General features: G+C 48.3%; 1 protein-coding gene and 1 long non-coding RNA gene across 3 annotated transcripts in view; one reads left to right on the top strand and one right to left on the bottom strand.

Moving 5' to 3' along the window:
• The window catches only part of LOC141053950 (uncharacterized), a 60,160-nt gene extending 51,545 nt beyond the window's left edge, over positions 1–8,615 (top strand). Inside the window, exon 3 of the long non-coding RNA XR_012221297.1 lies at positions 7,096–8,615. This is a non-coding gene — a long non-coding RNA (uncharacterized lncRNA). The remainder of the gene's footprint in view (positions 1–7,095) is intronic.
• Positions 8,616–11,687: 3,072 nt separating this feature from the next.
• On the bottom strand, positions 11,688–20,231 carry LOC141053938 (2-oxoglutarate and iron-dependent oxygenase JMJD4-like). Of its 2 annotated transcripts, XM_073551108.1 has the most exons (7): positions 20,064–20,231; positions 19,205–19,325; positions 18,791–18,956; positions 18,322–18,447; positions 13,446–13,689; positions 13,060–13,206; positions 11,688–12,265 (listed from the first exon to the last, which is right to left on the bottom strand). In XM_073551108.1, exons 2-7 carry the CDS (start codon positions 19,320–19,322, stop codon positions 11,978–11,980), a joined length of 1,089 nt encoding a protein of 362 aa, XP_073407209.1. In that variant the 5' UTR covers positions 19,323–19,325; positions 20,064–20,231; the 3' UTR covers positions 11,688–11,977. The 2 variants fall into 2 exon arrangements, with proteins under 2 accessions (XP_073407209.1, XP_073407208.1); XM_073551107.1 differs by lacking the exon at positions 20,064–20,231 and having other exon boundaries at positions 19,205–20,011.
• Between the last annotated feature and the right edge of the window lie 699 nt (positions 20,232–20,930).

The raw sequence follows: 20,930 nt of genomic DNA on the forward strand, positions 1-20,930 counted from the left end.
GGGCAGATAATCGACAACAGCATCGACAGGTTGTGTGGGTTAAAGGGAAACGTATGCAGGGACTAAGAGATTCCGGGGCAACTTTGACCCTTGTGAAGCCTCATTTCGTCCGGGACCAAGAGAAGACGGACCGGACCGTGGCAGTCCGTGTAGCAGGGGTAGCCATAGATCGACTACCCACTGCCAGGATTCACCTGAACTGGGAAGTCGGGGATGGCCTTGTTGAGGTCGGCTTGATGGAGGATTTGCCTGCAGACGTCTTGCTGGGAAACGACTTGGGGCCCATGTTGTCTGCATTCTCGGTGGCCCCTCTGGCTGAGACATATCCTGTGACCACCCGGAGACAAGCTCGAGCTGCGGAGGCGGAATCACACTCAGAGGCCCAGGTAAGACATTCCAGCCCTACACGTATTCCCATAGCCAGACACATTTCTTGGGCCACCCCAGATGAATTTAAGAGGGAGTTACTTGAGGATCCTTCATTAGAGGGATATTGTGGGAAGGCACATGAGGGGAGGGGGTACTGGAAGGGGAACAGTTTGTATGGAAGCAGGGACTCCTCTACCGGATCACAGAGCAGCACCACACAGGGACGAGCCCCACTATAAAACGACAGCTGGTAGTTCCCAAGAAGTATAGGCAGGAGTTACTGCGAATCTCTCATGATATACCCTTGGCCGGGCACTTCGGCGTCAGTCGCACCAGGCATCGTCTGACACAAAACTTCTTTTGGCTGGGGGTAACCTATGATGTTCGTCAGTACTGCCAGACCTGTGACAGTTGCCAGTGCATTGGCAAGAGGGGGGATCGATGCAAGGCCAAATTACGCCCCCTCCCCATTGTGGAGGAACCATTTAGCCGAGTAGCGGTCGATTTGATAGGGCCGTTAGCCAAACCCAGTCCGTCCGGGAAAAAGTATATATTGACAGTGGTAGATTATGCCACACGGTATCCAGAGGTGGTTGCGTTATCTAACATACTGGCAGAGACGGTGGCGGCCGCCCTGCTCCAGGTTTTCTCACGGGTTGGATTTCCCCGGGAGATTATCTCGGACCAGGGTACCCAGTTTACAGCAGAGGTAACCAACCAACTGTGGAAGCTGTGCGGCGTAAAGTCCATTAGAAGCGCCCCGTACCACCCGCAAACCAATGGGTTGTGCGAACGCTTTAACGGGACATTAAAACAGCTCATTGGGACTTTTACCAGGACCTACAGGGACTGGGAGAAATTCTTGCCACACCTCCTGTTTGCCTATCGGGAGGTGCCCCAAGAATCCACGGGGTTCTCCCCGTTCGAGCTGGTATACGGGAGGCGGGTAAGGGGACCCCTAGACTTAGTGCTGGAACACTGGGAAGGGGAGGGCCTTATAGAAGGGGTACCTATTGTACCCTATGTGCTGGAATTCCAGGACCGCCTACAGGAGCTGACCCAGGTTGTATGTGAGAACCTGCAGGCGACCCAGCGGCGCCATCGCATATGGTACGATCGGAGGGCCAGAGAGTGCACCTTGGAAATAGGACAGAAGGTCCTGGTGTTAGAGCCCACTAAGCAGAAAAAGATTCAAGCTGCATGGCAGGGGCCCTACCAGGTAGTGGGGAAAATAGCCGACACAACCTATAATGTCGCCGATTGTGACGACCCCAGGGTTATCCGCATGTTCCACGTGAATATGCTGAAGCCCTACCGGGAGCGCCCTGAAGAGGTAGTGACCATCTGTGCACCTGAAGCAGAGGATTTAGCCGGACTTTCCTTGCCGGATGTCTTAGGGGAAAGGACTCAGTCTAAAACATGGGACCAGGTACACTTGGGTGAAGACCTAGGCCCCCGGGAGAGACAGCAGGTGGAGGCGTTGTTGAGGCTGCGACAGAGGCCTGGCACAACACAAGGTTGAGACCCAGGATCAGACCCCCCTGCGACAAAACCCCTTCCGCGTCCCTGAGTCTGTACGAGAGGGGATGCGACAAAAGATACAAGAGATGTTGTGTTTAGGGGTCACTGAAGAGTCAGATAGTCCCTGGGCATCCCCCGTAGTGTTAGTGCCCAAGAAGGATGGGACTACACGGTTTTGTGTAGACTATCGTAAGCTCAATGAGAAAACAGTGACGGATGCATACCCCATGCCGCATGTGGATGAGTTGTTAGACCGGCTGGCGGGGGCAAAGTATTTGACCACCATCGATCTATGCAAAGGCTACTGGCAGATTCCCCTTAGTCCTGACGCTATTCCCAAGTCGCCATTTGTCACCCCGTTCGGCTTATTCCAGTTTCGAGTTATGCCATTCGGGATGAAGAATGCCTTGGCGACCTTCCAAAGGCTGGCTGACCGGCTTCTGGATGGTCTCCAGCACTATGCTTGTGCCTACCTGGACGACATCACCATCTACAGTGCAACAAGGGAAGAGCATCTAAATCACCTAGAAACAGTATTGGACAGGATCCACCAGGGCAGAATCACCCTGAACCCAAACAAGTGTCACGTGGGCAAAGCAGAGGTTCAGTATTTAGGGCATTGGGTTGGAAGTGGGAAACAACGACCAGAACCAGCCAAGATTGAGGCCATAGCCAAATGGCCGATCCCACGCACTAAAACCCAGGTCATGGCGCTTCTAGGGACAGCGGGGTATTACAGGAAATTCGTTCCCAATTACAGCAGCGTAGCCAGGCTCCTCACTGATCTGACCCGTAAGAACCAACCCCGCCAGGTAACCTGGACCTCAGAGTGTGAGGAAGCCTTCCGCCAACTAAAGGACGCCCTCACCAATACCCCTGTATTGGCCGCACCCGATCCAACTACACGTGTCCTTGTTCATACAGACGCTTCTATGTTTGGATTGGGGGCAGTACTGAGCCAAGTCGGGCCGGACGGCCAAGGACACCCGGTAGCTTACCTGAGTCGGAAACTACTGCCCCGTGAAGTAAGCTATGCGGCCATCGAGAAGGAGTGCCTGGCAGTAGTATGGGCACTCAAGAAGTTGCAACCATATTTGTATGGACGACAGTTTTCCCTCATAACGGACCATATTCCCCTAGTCTGGCTTAATAGGGTCTCTGGAGACAACACCAGATTGCTGCGGTGGAGTTTAGCCCTACAACCTCTTGACTTCACCATCCACTACAGACCCGGCAAACAAAATGGTAACGCCGATGGACTAAGTCGACAAACGGAACTTGTACCAACCCCATAAACTTCGGTCATCCCCAAACCGATCCGTTGAGGATCAGACTGTGTATGCCGATCGCGTCGCTGAAAAGGGGAGCCGTGTTACAGAACCACTCAGCACCCAGAATATGTTGTGCAGTTATATGTATATATAATAGGTTCCATGTGAGATGCATGTCCCTAATGTATCAGCAGTGTCCGCCCTCCCCCCACGTTTGTTATTCCCACAGTAAACATCCGCAGGCTCCGGCCACCTGCGGCTTTTCTAATGCATGTCTGGCCTGACGCTTGTCTATTGGCCGGCCCTCTGTATCTGTGTGATATATTCTGTGTCCTGTGAGTAAAGTGTTGTCAGACTGGAAATACATGGAGAAGCAGTGATCTTTTATATGCGCCCATGCACTCAGAGGAATTCCAGCCAGCGTCATTCATTCAGACTCCAGCCAACGCAGAGCGGACCTCCGAAAATACGGGGTGGTACTGAAAGAGGTACCCCAGCTTGGAAGACCCCGTTACATAGACAAGTACAATAAACATGTGTAGGACAAGGGACACACAAGTACATAAGGAGAGAGGACCCTGCCCGCGAGGGCTCATAGTCTACAGGGATGGGTGAGGATACGATAGGAGAGGGTAGAGCAGATTGTGCGGTGGTTCAGTAGACCGAGGATCATTGCAGGCTGTAGGCTTGTCGGAACAGGTGGGTCTTCAGGTTCTTCTTGAAGGTTTCCGTTGATGGTGATAGTTTGATGTGTTGCGCCAAGGAGTTCCAGAGTATGGGGGAAGCACGGGAGAAGTCTTGTATGCGGTTGTGGGAAGAAGAGATAAGGGGGGAGTAGAGAAGGAGATCTTGAGAGGATCGGAAAGATCAGCTCTAGAGAACTATATGGACCGTCAAATTATACCACGTGGGTTACGGGTACAACTATACCCATCATTTGAATTGGAGGATGATGTCTTAATCAAACGTTGGATTTCAGCAGCAACAACATGCTCTTTGGAATTTATCCAAATTATCATCGATAAGAATACAGCATCATTAAAAATTATCGATGATGACATTGATGAGCTTGAGAAACTCATACTAAAAGACATACCAGTAGAAAATGTTGACAATATTTTGGTTGACATCAATAAGAATGCTGACAAATGGGAGAACGAAGTGTGTCAAAATAAAATTAAGAAATTCCAATGGGATCTTAATGATTATGACACCAATAAAATATATCGCTGGCAAAATTAAAAAACCAAGCAGCCCAACAAAGGTAATGGAGGAAAAGACAACTCAAGATCCACTCGCTATAAAAGTCCCTCTGAGAGTTCAGCACCCTCAGTGTCAGACAACAACACATAAGCGATGGTGAAACCAACCATAGTGAGACATCCAGCATAAGACCTACACCACGGAATGACAAAAGACTTCCAGATATAGTTACAAGATCAAGTCATCATATACAAGGCAACCAATTTAAGGTAATCAATCTTTCTGAACATATATTAACTGATGTTCAGGTTGAGCTCCTGGGGAAGGGTCTGACTTTCTCACCTTCATGTCGCTTAGACACATTCACGACGGTGAGGGATCTACACCTATTCACCAGGAAGCTCATTCTTAAAAAAAATCCACCACAAAAACTGCCTTGGGGAAATCACGGGTACAAAAGAGGAAGAAGAAGCCGTAAGGAACTTGGAAGATTTATTACAGGAAAACACCGAGTTTAAGGTAAGTAATTTTCCACATAAGATCTTTAACAAATCTAAAAAATTTCCTCCAATGGGCACATGTTCGGCTGTTGAAATTTTTACTAAGGTCCTTACTACGGAAATAGAAGCCCTTCAGCCAAAACCTTCATGGTCTTCCAACTTGAATAGGGAATAAAAACAGGCTCTCATCAATCTACAATCGCTACAAAATGTAGTATTTAAGCCGGCAGACAAAGGGGCAATGTAGTTATATGGCCTACAGTACTATATGAAAAACAAGCACACAAACTACTTAACGCCCCCCCTATGCTATCGAAAACTTCCGTATAATCCTCTTTCAAAATATCAAGCCGAACTTCTCTCTATTGTGGAGAAAGCCTTTGAATCAGGTATTATACCGAAAAACATGGTTGAGACTATACACAATCTTCGTCCAAAACTACTGACACTATATGTGCTTACCAAATTACACAAAGACCCGGTGAACCCTCCCGGAAGACCCATATCTGGAAATGGTAGCCTCTGTGAGATCGTTGCAAATTTTATTGACCATTACCTAAAGCCCTTGGTAGGCACACTTCCATCTAACATCCAGGACACAACAACAGCCTTACAAAAACTAAACCATGTATACCTCGAAGAACACATGATAATGGTAACTGACGATGTTGAGGCATTGTATACCTCCATCAGGCATGAGGATGGCATTAAAGCTGTGTCCTGGTTTCTTAGAAATAGCAACATTGAATTAGACATGATTGAATTGATTTTATGCCTCCTTGATTTTGTGCTCAATCATAATGTTTTTACATTTGATAAACAAATTTATCTACAAACACAAGGCACTGCAATGGGGGCTTCCTGTGCCCCATCATATGCTAACCTCTTCTTAGGGGCATGGGAAAGGGACATTTTCCAAAGTGATTTGATTCCTGGAATACATAATGTACAAGGGTGGATGAGGTACATCGATGATGTATGATTTATATGGGACGAAATAGCTGACACCCTCCATACCTTAATGAGCAAATTAAATGAAAACAGTCTTAACATCAAATTAACATATAAATTTGGCAGAGAATTGGATTTCCTGGACCTAAAACTGTGTCTGTTGATGGGATGATTAATACAAATTTATGTGGGAAACCCACAGCCACCAATTCCCAGCTACATGCCACATCATCCCACCCACCTGCAACAATCAGAGGCATACCAACCGGTCAATTCCTAAGAGCCAAACGTATCTGCTCCAAACCATCAGATTTTGAAGACCAAGCCGTGGATCTTACAAAAAGATTCCTAAACCGTGGTTATAGTAAAAGAAGCATTAAAGACGGATACAGGCGGGCAAAACAAGCGTTGAGGGAACATTTACTCTACTCAGCCTCAAAAGATTTCAATAAAAATGATAATCAATTGAGATTCATCTCCACTTTCAACAATCAGTGGGATGAAATCAAAAAACTATTGCAAAAACATTGGAATATTTTACTAACAGATCCAGTTTTGCGCAAAATTCTTCCCTCTGGTCCTTCTGTCGTAGCCAGAAGAAGCTGTAATTTGGGAGACATTCTAGTCCATAGTCACTGTGACCCCCACCCGCCAAGTCTCAAACGACCATTATCAAAAGGCTTCTTCCTGTGTGGCCTTTGCAAAGCCTGTATTACTATGAAAAAAATCACATTCCTTCTCTAATGCTGATGGATCAAAAAATGTTGAAATTAGGAAACAACTCACCTGCGCATCCCAAGGTGTTATATATCACGCCACCTGCTCCTGTAATTTAATTTACATCGGTCTAACCACTCGGGAGCGAAAAATCCGGGTAAGAGAACACATTCAGGATATTGAGAAAGCCAAGTCAATAGATGATTATTCTCTCCTGAAAACTTTGCCCCGCCACTTTAAAAGTTACCACAATTCGAATCCCAAAAATCTTGTCTTTAAGGGTATTGGTCAAATTAGTTTGGGAATACGTGGCGGTGATCTGGGCAAATCCCTGGCCCAGCTAGAAAGTGGATCTACCGGTCAGGCACCATCACCCCATATGGCCTTAATGAGAACTTTGGCTTTAATTCCTTCTTATAATCCAATAAAATATAGCATTTCTGGGTATGGAGCTTTTTAAGGTGTCTTTTTATGTCTTTTATGTTTTTTCTTTCCCACTTTTTCTTTTGCTTTATCCAAAAAATTGTGGTCTTACTCATTTTAATTCTTTATTTCATCCCAAGGTGCTCGGTTTCTATGTTGCCTCCTGATGAGACCTTTCACCTACTCTTCTAAAAGCCATCATTTCAGGAGAAGATCATGATCCGGGACAGAGTGATAAAGAAGATGAAAATAATAACTGATTGTGGAAGAAAAAATATGGACACTTTTCTCACTTTTTTTTCATTCATTGCACATGTTCCCTATATTATTTTTTATTTACATGTGTATTTTCAGCCCCATGTCTTTCGCGTAATTTATGCTTTTTCTTTGGTATCATGTATATACATGTGTGTACATATATCATATTATTAATATTTATATGTTATCCTTGCCTTGTGTCCAGCATGTAATGTTTTATGTATACACAGCTTTGTGTTCACACACGTTAGGTCTCCTTCACATTCACCTCATGCAGGTCATTTATGCTCATTTCCCTTTTTGGTATAGTAATATGCCTCTTCTATTCATAACTCGCCCCTAACAGGTCCTTCACGTACACACGCGGGTCCATTCCTCGTCATCCACACACACCGCCAGCTTCACTCCTCCTCAGTTCACTTCTCTCATTTACATATTTTTGTGTCCGGTCCCTTCCTACAAGTCCAGTCGAGTTTATATTTATATTCCCAGTGTCTAATGCGCATGCGTTAGCCCTGTATCCTCCTACTGACCACCGGACGGGCTCTGAACAGTGACACGCAGTGTGCGTCACCTGCGCGCCACAGAGCGCATCTGCGGAAGTCCCCTTAGCAAAAGGAGGCGGGACTTCCTGACGTGCGCTACAACAGACCAATGGAAGCTCCTCCACACTCCTCCCCGGTATCTAGCACCTCGGCATAAATATTCCTCTGTCACCTCCTTATCTCCACGCCCCTGGAAGAAGCTACTTAGCGAAACGCGCTCGTCAGGCGGGGGGAGATATCCTGCGGCAATTACCTTTCACTGGTGGATGCTGCACCTAACCCGGCCCACGTCTTACTATCCGGCACTAACCATCAGTCCTTTGCTTTATACATGAGCACATCCATTATAAACCTGTGACTCTGTGCGGCTCCATGGTGCATTCCTCCCCATTAACCCTACATTATACCCAGCTCTCTAACAGTCACATGTGCAATGCTGCTCCTTTTGCAGATACTCAGTAGTAACAAACAATGGTGATTATTGTCATCTGCTGAGGCATGCTGAACCTTGTAGTGACTAATTTGCATGTAAGAACCTTTTTGTATTTATACCTACCTATAGGGTTATTTATTGCTCCTTCATGTCCGTGTTTACTTTCTTTGCCGCAGCTTGTCCCCCTCTTATTTGGAGGCCTGTTACCCTGTCTTTTTAATTTTCTCATTTTTTAATATATTCAATAAAGAATAATTTTGTAACAATTTATATTTTCTGTTATCTTCACTTTCTTTCCACATGGCATATATCATTGTGGAGTATGCTGAGCTCAGTACTGAAGTGACCTTGCTTCAAAGAAAGGACTAGGAGATTAAATTAATATTATGCAGAATTTAGGGTGATCCGAACCCAAAGGAGGAGACTTTCATTCTAAAGTTTAGGCTAAGTGCACACGTACCGGAACTCTCGGGGAAATTACCGCGAGAATTCTGGAATTCCAGTCCGTGGGAAAATCGCATTTTAAATTCCCGCGATTTTCCCGCGGAAAAACAAGCATTTTGCAAGCGTAATTAGCTTGCAGAATGCTAGCGTTTTCCAAGCGATCTGTAGCATCGCTTGGAGAACTGATTGACAGATTGGTCACACTCGTCAAACATAGTGTTTGACGAGTGTGACCACCTTTTTACTATTGAGGCCGCCTATGCAGCATCAGTAGTAAAAGATAGAATGTAAAAAAAAAAAAAAAAAAAAAAATGGTGTTATTCTCACCCTCCGACGTCTCGCGCATCCGTTCCCAGTAGTCCTTTGCGAAAATGCCCGCGATGACGTCAGTTCTCGCGGGAACGCGATGTCTCGCGGTAATTCGCGATGACGTCGCGCGAATTACCGCGAGACTTCGCGATCCCGCGAGATCGGACGCCATCGCGGGCATTTTCGCAAAGGACTACTGGGACCGGAGCGTGAAGAGAAGCGGGAAGCCTGCGCTGGACGTCGGAGGGTAAGAATAACAATATTTTTTATTTTAAATTCTTTTTTTTACAGGGATATGGTACCCAAAGCCCGGAGGACAGTCTCCTCTCCTCCGGACCGTGGGTACCATCCGCAATTGTTCTGCTTACTTTCCGCATGTTGTGCACAGCCACATGCGGGAAGTAAGCGGGACAATGCATTCCTATGGGTGCGGGATCGCCGCGATTCCGCAAAATAATGAGCATGCTGCGGTTTTTACCGCGAAGCGATTCCGCCGCGGTAAAAACCGCAGCATTAGCACAGCATTACGGAATCCCATAGGAATGCATGGGATGCTTATTTTTCGTGTTTTCGCGGCAAAATCGCGCGGTTAAAACTGCCGCGGAAACGCGAAAAAAACGCCACGTGTGAACTCAGCCTTATTCATAATCTAATCACTTTTCTAATATATTTCACCGTTCCCTCTCTCCTCTGACCTCCTGTCTTCTTGGGGTTTTTTTTATTTTTACTTCGAAATGACATTTGTTTGAGAATCCCAGTGCATTTTGGGGCACTCACATGGGACATCATTAGGGGGCAGAGGATGCGGTCAGTGCCACTTCTAAAGAGTAATAATTGGATATGTGTTTATATTTCTTATTACACTCAGTTCCGTACTGAACATTGCCGTCTGCTGACACTACATAGGTTATTTTTGTAAGTTTAGCTCAGGGTAAATGTCAACTCCATATATAGAGACCACGTGCTTTGAGGGACGTATATTTAAGGTGGGCTCTTCTCCACTTCCACATTCGAGGGGACATCTTGCTCGGACACTACGGACAGCTGGTATGTAATCTAATCACCATCCAGAAAAGCTGCGTTACTACAAGACAGACGCCTTTTTCAGAGTTCCAGGAAAGAAGGATTAATGAACAAATGGACCAGCTCTCTTTATAATCATTTAACCTGTTTTTATGTTTTTCTGTAATAATCTTTTCTCTGATGGAAGAATCCAAATAAACCACCACATTTTTTCTATAAGAACATTGTCATATTTTAGTGTATCACATCTGGTAAGAAGTCCTGAATAATATACAAGAATATGCATTTTTAACAGCCACAGCTGCTTTCCGCATCATGAAAAGAAGCGTCATCTGTTTCAGAAACGACTGGTCCCTGCCGGGTCATCTCTTCTCCTTAGAGCCAGCAAGGGAGCGCACTGTCACTGTGCATTCAAAGGAATATAGCACAGGGAGCGCACTGTCACTGTGCATTCAAAGGAATATAGCACAGGGAGCTCACACTTAGGATGAGTCAGAATTTACGTACGACGCATTATCAGGTGAGCAGGACTAGCTGAGCCTCCAAAACAGACGTCACTGATGGTGCCTCATTTCAGAGAGGGGCAGAGGCTGCAGCAGTGACCACAGCTTCTGCCCCATGATGACGGCTCATTAGAGTATCCCAGCATGCACTGGTGAATCGCGAACAAAATGGGACGTTAAAAAAAAAAAAAGGCAGGATGTCAGAATGTAGAGCGTACGTTAGGGAATTTTTCATTGAAGTATATTAGAAAACAAGATGAGATTATTACACTGAATAGATATACATTTAATATGAAATTCACCTTTGGTTCCGGACCGCCCCTTTAAGTTCAGCCGATTGGTTCGGCCCTCCACAGCAGTGCCAGTTTCTCATGTGGCCCCTTGGGAAAATTAATTGCCCACCCCTGGGGCATTGAGTGTATGTCCCTGAGGGATGGCAATGGGGGCAGGGAGTATGAGTATCTATGGGGCCAGTGAGTTTGGGTCCCTGGGGGGGTTGACAATGGGCACAGGGAGTATGTGTCTCTATGGGGCAAGTGAGTGTGGGTCCCTGGGGGATGGCAATGGGGGCAGGGAGTATGTGTCTCTATGGGGCCAGTGAGTGTGGGTCCCTGGGGGATGGCAATGGGGGCAGGGAGTATGTGTCTCTATGGGGCCAGTGAGTGTGGGTCCCTGGGGGGGTGACAATGGGCACAGGGAGACAGCTGGACTGCAGCTTCCTATGGAGGGGTCAGGATAGTAGCTGTTGGCTTTGTAGAATATTTGGCTGAAAACGCCCTTTTTGCCCACAGACCGCCATGCTACATTGCTGTAGTCGCCATTTCCCCCCCTCACTACCTCTTTCTTATGACACGATTTCTAGTTCGGCTCCCCAGGTTATTTCCTTTATGGCATATGGCGCCACTCCTGGTGACTGGAGCGCACTGCAGCTGGACTGTTCCACGGCCATTCAAGAAGCATTGCAAGGAATAGCGAGGGGGTCGCTCCCTTTCTGTAAAATGACTGACACCAGATCATCCCTTGATGCCCGACACGCTTCTTGGACACCCTGGAGACAATCCAAATGTTACGGTGTTTTCCTGGGGGTCCGGGAGCTGGGTGAGAAGGGCAATGAGCTCATTGGGGGCACCAGGGCTGATGTTTCTATACCTGGGGTGGGATCATGTACCAGCAGGCACCCATGCTGTTATTTCTGGGCGTGAGCATCCAAAACTTGCTTTTTTTTAAGTTAAAGCTTTTTATTGGTTTACAGAAACACAGCGGGACACGTTCTGTCCCTGAGTGAGAAACTCAAGAAATATTTTGTGTTACTTTTTCCACTCACACCCAGAGCTGCAATCACAATTCTGCTTGCCCGTCACCGCTCAGGTTACAAGACCTTAAGTCTCCTCGCTGCCCCCTGCTGGTTCAGTGTCTGTGCGGGATAGAGGATTTCTGCATGCCGCACACGCTATAGCACTCAGAATGCAGTACGACCACGGTCACATTTTCATCCTCTGTGCTCCCGTCATTGTATCTCTCTCTCCAGCTCCGTCAGTAAGTCTTCGGGGCGGGGTTGTAATGTTTCTGTGCCCAGATTTTGGAAATCTTGGTTGTCCATTAATAAAACCAAAGTATCAGCAATCTTCCTGAGATCAAACTGTACATGTCGGGGCCCCGGGGCCATCACCTGGGGGCTCTGCAGGACGTTGTTCTCATGTCCTTCCCGTAAGACCTGAATTCTGTGCTCAGCAATGATCCTCAGGAAGGTGAAAAACTCTTTATAATCAATCCCAGAGCAGGATTTCAGGATGATCTGTGCAAAATATGAAAAGTACAAATGATTCCCACAGCAAGAAAATAACAGGGACGGGGCTCAGCACCACCGGGGAGAAAATGAACGGGGCTCAGCACCACCGGGGAGAAAATGAACGGGGCTCAGCACCACCGGGGAGAAAATAAACGGGGCTCAGCATCACCGGGGAGAAAATAAACGGGGCTCAGCACCACCAGGGAGAAAATGAACGGGGCTCAGCAACACCAGGGAGAAAATGAACGGGCTCAGCACTATCAGGGAGAACAGGGATGGGGCTCGGCCTCATCCAAAGATCATGGATGGGGCTCAGCACCACCCGGCAGAAAATGAACGGGGCTCAGCACCACCAGGGAGAAAATAAATGGGGCTCAACACTATCCAGGAAAACATGGACAGGGCTCGGCATCACCCAAATATCATGGATGGGGCTCAGCACCACCCGGCAGAAAATGAACGGGGCTCAGCACTATCCGGGAAAACATGGACAGGGCTCGGCATCACCCAAAGATCATGGATGGGGCTCAGCACCAATCCAGGAGAACAGGGGACAGGGCTCAGTACCACCTAGGACACCATGAAGTGGCATGGTACCACAGGTAGAACAGAGATGGGGCTCGGTACGACAAGATACTCGGAACTGGGACAGGACTCAGCACAACATGGAAAACATGAACGGGGCTTGGCACCAGAGGGAGAATGGAGACCGGACTCAGCACCACCGAGGGCTAGGTATTATGAAATGAAGGTCAGCGTTACAGGGTTTCCGGGATCTTAAATGATTAACGTTCTGTCACCTGACAGTGCTGCTCCCAGTCGTCCATCGTTTCCTTCCACTCACTGATCTCGCTCTTCACATCGCTCAGCTCCGCCTGCAGGAAGCTCCACATGACCAAGACGTTACACCCGTTCACCCAGTTATGGTTGATGGAGATGGTGTCCTCCTGGAAGATCAGATTCATAATTCTTGATGTCAGAACTGTCTCCAGATTTTAATCCCTCCACCATATATGCTCTTATAGGGCTGTGACCTCGTCACCCGAGGGTCCTCTGACCACGTCACCCGGGGGTCCTCCGACCTCTCTCAGATCTCATATCCATTTGAAAACTGTGGACCTTTCATTATGTGAAATAAACGCATAACCCAATTACAGGTGAAGGGGAATGTGGCGCAGACTCTCACCAAATTGTACACCTGATGGTGCCAACCACTGGGTACAAAGAGGATCTCCCCGGGCTCCTGTATGACCTCCAGGAATGGGGGGCAGACGTCGTGGAGCGAAGGTGCGGTCACATCGTATGGAAGGCGCCCGCTGCAATCACGAAGATGTTCCTCCTGGCCAGGCGGGAAGAGCAGCCACTTCTTACGACCACATATATTCGCTGACCAACTGTAGGATCGAAAGACGTCAGCGTGGAACGGAGTCCTGTCAGTGTGACATTATAGGAAAGGGATTATTATAATGTGGAGGGCATCCTGCAATCAAACACCACAGTAATGGTCGTCCGGCAGAATTAGCGGCAGTCGCCTCTTTGCCTTCCTCACATGCTAAACATTGCTGGAGAGCGACATGTCTACATAATTCAGTCAGGGGAAGGCTCTGCTCCATTGTACGACATCTGCTGCAGTGAGCGCTCTCAGCATAGCGACGTGCATGTGGGTGACAGCTGTGTGTACGGCTTGCCAGCTGCTGTGGATCTTTACTGCAGGTCAGCACACTGGGTACCGTGACAGGCAACATAAAAAAAAAGCCAGACTTAATTATGACTTGCTTCTCACAGCATCCTAGGGCGCCGCTGTGTGCCGCCATGCATCTGCATTGAGGTGTGATGTAGAATCATAGAATCATAGAATCATAGAATCGTAGAGTTGGAAGGGACCTCCTGGGCCATCTGGTCCAACCCCCTGCTCAAAGCAGGATTCGCTAAATCATCCCAGTCAGATGTCTGTCCAGCCTCTGTTTGAAGACTTCCATTGAAGGAGAACTCACCACTTCTCGTGGCAGCCTGTTCCACTCATTGATCGCTCTAACTGTCAAAAAGTTTTTTCTAATATCTAATCTGTGTCTCTTCCCATTCAGTTTCATCCCATTGCTTCTAGTCTTTCCTTGTGCAAATGAGAATAAAGTTGATCCTTCTACAATGTGACAGCCCTTTAGATATTTGTAGACAGCTATTAAGTCTCCTCTCAGTCTTCTCTTTTGCAAACTAAACATTCCCAAATCCTGCAACCTTTCCTCATAAGACAGGGTTTGCAGACCGGTCACCATTCTGGTCGCTCTTTTCTGAACTTGCTCCAGTTTGTTGATGTCTTTTTTAAAATGTGGTGCCCAAAACTGGACACAATATTCCAGATGAGGTCTGACCAAAGAGGAGTAGAGGGAAATAATGACTTCACGTGATCTAGACTGTATGCTTCTGTTAATACATCCTAGAATTGCATTTGCCTTTTTTGCTGCTGCATCACACTGTTGACTCATATTCAGTCTGTGATCTATTAGTATACCCAAGTCTTTTTCACATGTGCTGTCACTTAGCCCTATTCCTCCCATTCTATATATGCTTTTTTCATTTTTATTGCCCAGATGTAGTACTTTGCATTTCTCCCTGTTAAAAACCATTCTGTTAGTTGCTGCCCACTTCTCCAGTTTATTTAAATCTTTTTGAATCCTCTCTCTCTCTTCTCTAGTATTAGCTATCCCTCCTAGCTTTGTGTCATCAGCAAATTTAATCAGTTTACCCTCAATTCCTTCATCTAAATCGTTGATAAAGATGTTGAACAATACAGGGCCCAGGACAGAGCCCTGTGGTACCCCACTTGAGACATTCTTCCAACTGGATGTGCAGCCATTTACGACCACTCTTTGGGTCCGATCACTAAGCCAGTTATGAATCCACCTAACAGTTGCCTTGTCCATTCCATACTTAGTCATTTTTTCAATAAGGATTGTATGAGAGACTTTGTCAAATGCTTTGCTGAAGTCAAGATATACTATATCTACAGCATTTCCTTGATCCACCCAATCAGTGATACCGTCATAGAAGGAAATTAAGTTAGTCTGACATGACTTATTAGTTACAAACCCATGCTGACTCTGTTTAATCACTTCATTCTTATCCAGGTATTGACATACATGTTGTTTAATAATTTGTTCAAAGATCTTTCCTGGTATAGAAGTCAGACTCACCGGCCTATAGTTGCCTGGGTCCACCTTCTTCCCCTTTTTGAAGATAGGAACAACATTTGCTCTTCTCCAGTCTTCTGGCACTTCTCCTGTTCTCCAAGAATTTTCAAAGATTATGGAGAGGGGTTCAAAAATTTCTTCTGCTATCTCCTTCAGTACTCTGGGGTGTAATTCATCTGGACCTGGAGACTTGAATTCATTTAGGTTAGCTAAGTGTTTCCTCACTATCTTTCTGTTTATAGATATCCTGGATTCTTCTATTCCCTTAATAGGACAGTGAATAACAGTTGATGTTGCATTTCCTTTCTGAGAGAAAACAGATGCAAAATAGGAATTTAAAAGTTCAGCCTTCTCAACATCCTGTCTTACCATTTCATCATTTTCATCCTGTAAAAATCCTATAGCATCTTTGACTTTTCTTTTACTTTTGACATATCCCCAAAATCCTTTATTATTGCTTTTGACATCTCTTGCAAGCCTCAGTTCATTTTCAGCTTTAGCTAATCTGATTTGTGCCCTGCAGGTTCTGCAGACAGCATTATATTCTTCTTTAGATATGCCTCCCTCTTTCCATTTTATAAACATTTTTTTCTTCCTTTTTAGCATGTGCTTAAGTTCTGTGTTCATCCATCCTGGTTTCCTTAAATGCTTCCTATTCTTCCCTCTTTTCGGAATTGTTAACAACTGTGCTTTGAGAATTTCATTTTTCAAGATTTCCCATCCTTCCTGGACATTTTTGTCTTTAAGGATATCCAGCCATTGGATCCCTCCAATTCTCTTTCTGAATCCCTTAAAATCTGCCTTTCTGAAATCTAACCTTGACGTCTGAGTCTTCACAGGTCTTCCACCTCTAGTAATCCAAAATTCTAAAATAGCATGGTCGCTACCTCCTAGGGTCCCAGCCGCTTTTACCTCCTCAACCATTTCCTCCCTGTTTATAAGGATTAGATCCAAGGTAGCAGTTCCCCTTGTTTTCTCCCCTACCTTTTGGAAGATAAAGTTGTCAGCAAGAGAGGATAAGAATTTCCTTGACCTGTTAGTTTTGCCTGAGAGAGATTCCCAACAAATGTCTGGATAGTTGAAATCTCCCATGACAACTATGTCATATTTTTTGGAGAACTTGGCCATCTGATGCATGAAGAGTTCATCTATATCTTCGGCTTGCACAGGCGGCCTGTAGTAAATGCCTACAATGGTGTCCTTTCCATTGTTCTGTCCTTGTATTCTTACCCACACAGCAATGTAGCAGCTGCACACAGCAATCCTTGGATGTGCCGCGGCCAAACACGCTGTGTAGCACCAGCGGAATGCTTCGCTCTGGCAGCCTAGGGAGACTGTGTATAGGGTAGTGTCCCTGATAGCAATGTGTCCCACCATGTCATCTTCATACTGATGGTGCAAGAGGACAGCGGCAGGCAAGGCAGTGTAGTCATTACACGGCGGCACGAGTCGCACTGTTGGCTCTCTTTCACGCTCAACAGGTGTATAACACTGGCGCGTCTTTCTGGGCCGGGTCCTCTCCTCCTCACTTCCGCTCATTGCCCTGACTGAGAATAAGTGACTGGAGCGCCGGAGCGGAGGCTGCAGCTGACCCCGAAAAAAGCGGAGCGGTCAGGACGAGGGCAACGGCAAGAGTGTCTCACAGTCCAGATACAAGAATGATAGAAGAAACATGCAAAAAAAAAAAAAAGCAAAACACGCCGACACCACCGAGCAAACGTCACCGACACTGCCGCACAAACGTCATCGCCGAGCAAACACCGCCGCCGAGCTAACATCACCAGCACTGCCGAGCAAACCCCACTGACATCGCCGAGCAAATGTCACTGATACCGCCGCACAAGCGTCATTGCCGAGCAAACACCGCCGCCGAGCTAACACCGCCGAGCAAACGTCACCGACAGCACCGAGCAAACACCACCGCCTAGCTAACATCACCGATGAGCAAACCCCACCGACATCGCCAAGCAAACCCCACCGACACTGCTGAGCAAACGTCACCGACACTGCCGCACAAACGTCATCACCGAGGAATCACCGCCGCCGAGCTAACATCACCAGCACTGCCGAGCAAATGTCACTGATACCGCCGCACAAACGTCATTGCCAAGCAAACACCGCCGCCGAGCTAACACCGCCGAGCAAACGTCACCGACACCACCGAGCAAACACCACCGCTGAGCTAACATCACCGATGAGCAAACCCCACCGACATTGCCAAGCAAACACCGCCGCCGAGCTAACATCACCAGCACTGCCGAGCAAACCCCACTGACACCACCGAGCAAATGTCATTGACGAGCAAACACCGCCGCCGAGCTAACATCACCAGCACTGCCGAGCAAACCCCACCGACACCACCAAGCAAACGTCACCAACACTGCCACACAAACGTCATCGCCGAGCAAACACCGCCGAGCAAACATCACCAACACTGCCACACAAACGTCATCGCCGAGCAAACACCACCGAGCAAACGTCACCGACACCACCGAGCCAACACCACCGCCGAGATAACATCACCGATGAGCAAACCCCACCGACATCGCCAAGCAAACACCACCGCCGAGCAAACATCATTAGCGTCACTAAGCAAACATCATCGACACCACCAAGCAATCTTTACCGATATCAGAACTTGCGGAGCAAAAACTTCGGTATTCAAATGAGGCGGAAGTGATACTGAGGCAGATATTATAAAGAGGTAAATATTATAATGAGGTAAATATAAAGAGGTAAATATTATAATGAGGTGATTACAGAAGCTTTTTTGGTTTTTACTAGAACAAAATAATTGTTTTACACCTCACACTTCATGTCTGCTGTTAATGGAACAATGATGGGCGTACAGACACACACTGCTGCCGTACATACCAGGAATCGGCGGGGCCCATGTACACAAAGCGGTAATCGTCCACGCCGATGGCGTCCCAGTATTCATTCAACCAGTCAGAGGAGAAATAAAGTGGCGTCTCATACACGTCCTGATCCGGGAACGCCCTGCAGAGAGAAGCAGGGGTCACACAGAGAACACTGGGGGAGGAGAAATGGACAGACCTTACTATTGGAGAGAAGGGGACACCACACAGGAAGGAGGACAGACGCGACTCCCGGGGACGGGGAGGACAGACGCGACTCCCGGGGACGGGGAGGACAGACGCGACTCCCGGGGACGGGGAGGACAGACGCGACTCCCGGGGACGGGGAGGACAGACGCGACTCCCGGGGACGGGGAGGACAGACGCGACTCCCGGGGACGGGGAGGACAGACGCGACTCCCGGGGGAGGAGGATATTGAAGAATAAGCATGTCATCTGTAGTGGGCAGTGCCGCCTCCTTGCACCTCCTCATGTGCCAGTCCTTCAGGTAGCGGCAGCCCAGGGCAGAGCGGTGGCCACTCTCGGTGTAGTCCCTCCAGTAGGCGATGTATTCTCGGAGGGGCTGGGGCTCCTTAGGATTGGAGTTGTATTCCTTCACATCACAATTTGCCACTGGAATGACGGCGTCTCCTGAAATAGAAGAAATATAGGAATTGTTCCATGTGATGACTAGTGTGAGCCGAACCCCGGGGAACGACTGGACAGAAATGGCACAAGGTGCTGGAGAATAAGGCGAAACATCTGCTCCCCCATGGACAATCCCCCACCCAGGCTCCATTAGGGGATGCGCTGGGGGCCGGCACCTGTCTCCATGCTACATGACGGTTGGTCCGATGGTCCTGTACCGTCTATGGGCGGCTGAGCCCCGCGGGACGTACCGAACACCTGCAGCAGGTGATCCCAGTTGGGCTTGTTATCGACGGTGACCCAGGAGCGGCGGCTGCTCCACGTGCGGGAGAACTGGGCGGAGAGGAGGCACGGAGCGTTGGCGGCCATGTACTGATGGAAGAAATCATCATAGCTGAATGTGTCAGGGTCTTCTATGCGGTCAACGCGGCTCATGGTGGGGGAGGGGGGCTCACCATCTATTATATGTCTTATTATTACCGGGGGAGGGGCAACGGCACCATGACGACCAGATGTGACTATTATCACAAAGGGCCCCTGTGTTATCTTATTGGGGCCCCTCTGTTATATTATCAGGGGCCCCTGGCTGCTTTCTTTCCCGGTCTCCTCCCGGGGCCTTATTGGGGCCCCTCTGTTATATTGTCGGGGCCCCTGGCTGCTTTCTTGCCCCCTGTCTCCTCCCGGGGCCCCTCTGTTATATTGTCGGGGCCCCTGGCTGCTTTCTTGCCCCCTGTCTCCTCCCGGGGCCCCTCTGTTATATTGTCGGGGCCCCTGTCTCCTCCCGGGGCCCCTCTGTTATATTGTCGGGGCCCCTGGCTGCTTTCTTGCCCCCTGTCTCCTCCCGGGGTCCCTCTGGTCTATTATTGGGGCCCCTGGCTGCTTTCTTGCCCCCTGTCTCCTCCCGGGGCCCCTCTGTTATATTGTCGGGGCCCCTGTCTCCTCCCGGGGCCCCTCTGTTATATTGTCGGGGCCCCTGGCTGCTTTCTTGCCCCCTGTCTCCTCCCGGGGCCCCTCTGGTCTATTATTGGGGCCCCTGGCTGCTTTCTTTCCCCGTCAACTCCCGGGCGGCGGGGCCCCTCCAGTCACCCGCCGGCCGCTGTCCCTTCTCACAGTTCCGCCGTCGCCGCAGTTTCTGCTCGGTCGCTATTCCAGGCTGCACAGACTGGTCACGTGGTGCAGCTGATGACGTAGAGGCGGTGTCACCAGGATCCCCATCCGTGCAGCTCCCGGTAACTGACGTTCCGTGTATGAGGCGCGGCGGGCGGGAATGCTGGGAGTTGTGGTTCTCCGGCCACTGGGCGGCATGTGTTCACGGGGGGAGGTCATCTCTGGTCACATGGCATCACATCACGGAGGATGCTCTTTCCAGTGGGGGCGTGATCTGATTGGTTGCTGAGTGCAACTGCAGTAATGCCCGGCACGATTCCAGGCTGTTGTCACTAGCAACCGATCACGTCAGCCCTGGAAGATGAGAGTAGGAATTTGATTGGTTGTTGCTAATCAATCAGATAAGTTTTCTCATCTTTGGAGGATCTGATTGGCTCCTTCTGTGCAGCTCAACCAATCAGATCACTCCTGGTCGACAATCACTTCCCTGATGGCCAATCAGATTCCTTACATGATCAGGTCTTGCTGTCTGGATATTAGGCTTCTCCGACCCTGCGGCCGCTGCCTGCGCGGATCACTGGTGTGCAGCGTCACTGTGGGTGATAGGAAATGCTGCAGGAGCGCAAATACAATATTCTGACGCTTTTATAATATTTTTTACAGGATTTAGGACGTCCCTTTAATTTGCACATTGAATCTTCAGACCAGAATCCTGACACTCCAGAGAGACTGTGATGGCGGCGAATCAGTCCTGAGCATGAAGCCAATCACTGGACGCAGCACTGAGTGCATCACTGAGCGCAGCACTGAGCGCAGCACTGAGTGCATCACTGAGCGCAGCACTGCCAACATCTGATGTCGGGTATCATC

This window comes from Dendrobates tinctorius, unplaced genomic scaffold (assembly GCF_039654945.1).
Source record: "Dendrobates tinctorius isolate UK_male_01 unplaced genomic scaffold, ASM3965494v1 ptg000173l, whole genome shotgun sequence".
Taxonomy (NCBI): Eukaryota; Metazoa; Chordata; class Amphibia; order Anura; family Dendrobatidae; genus Dendrobates; species Dendrobates tinctorius.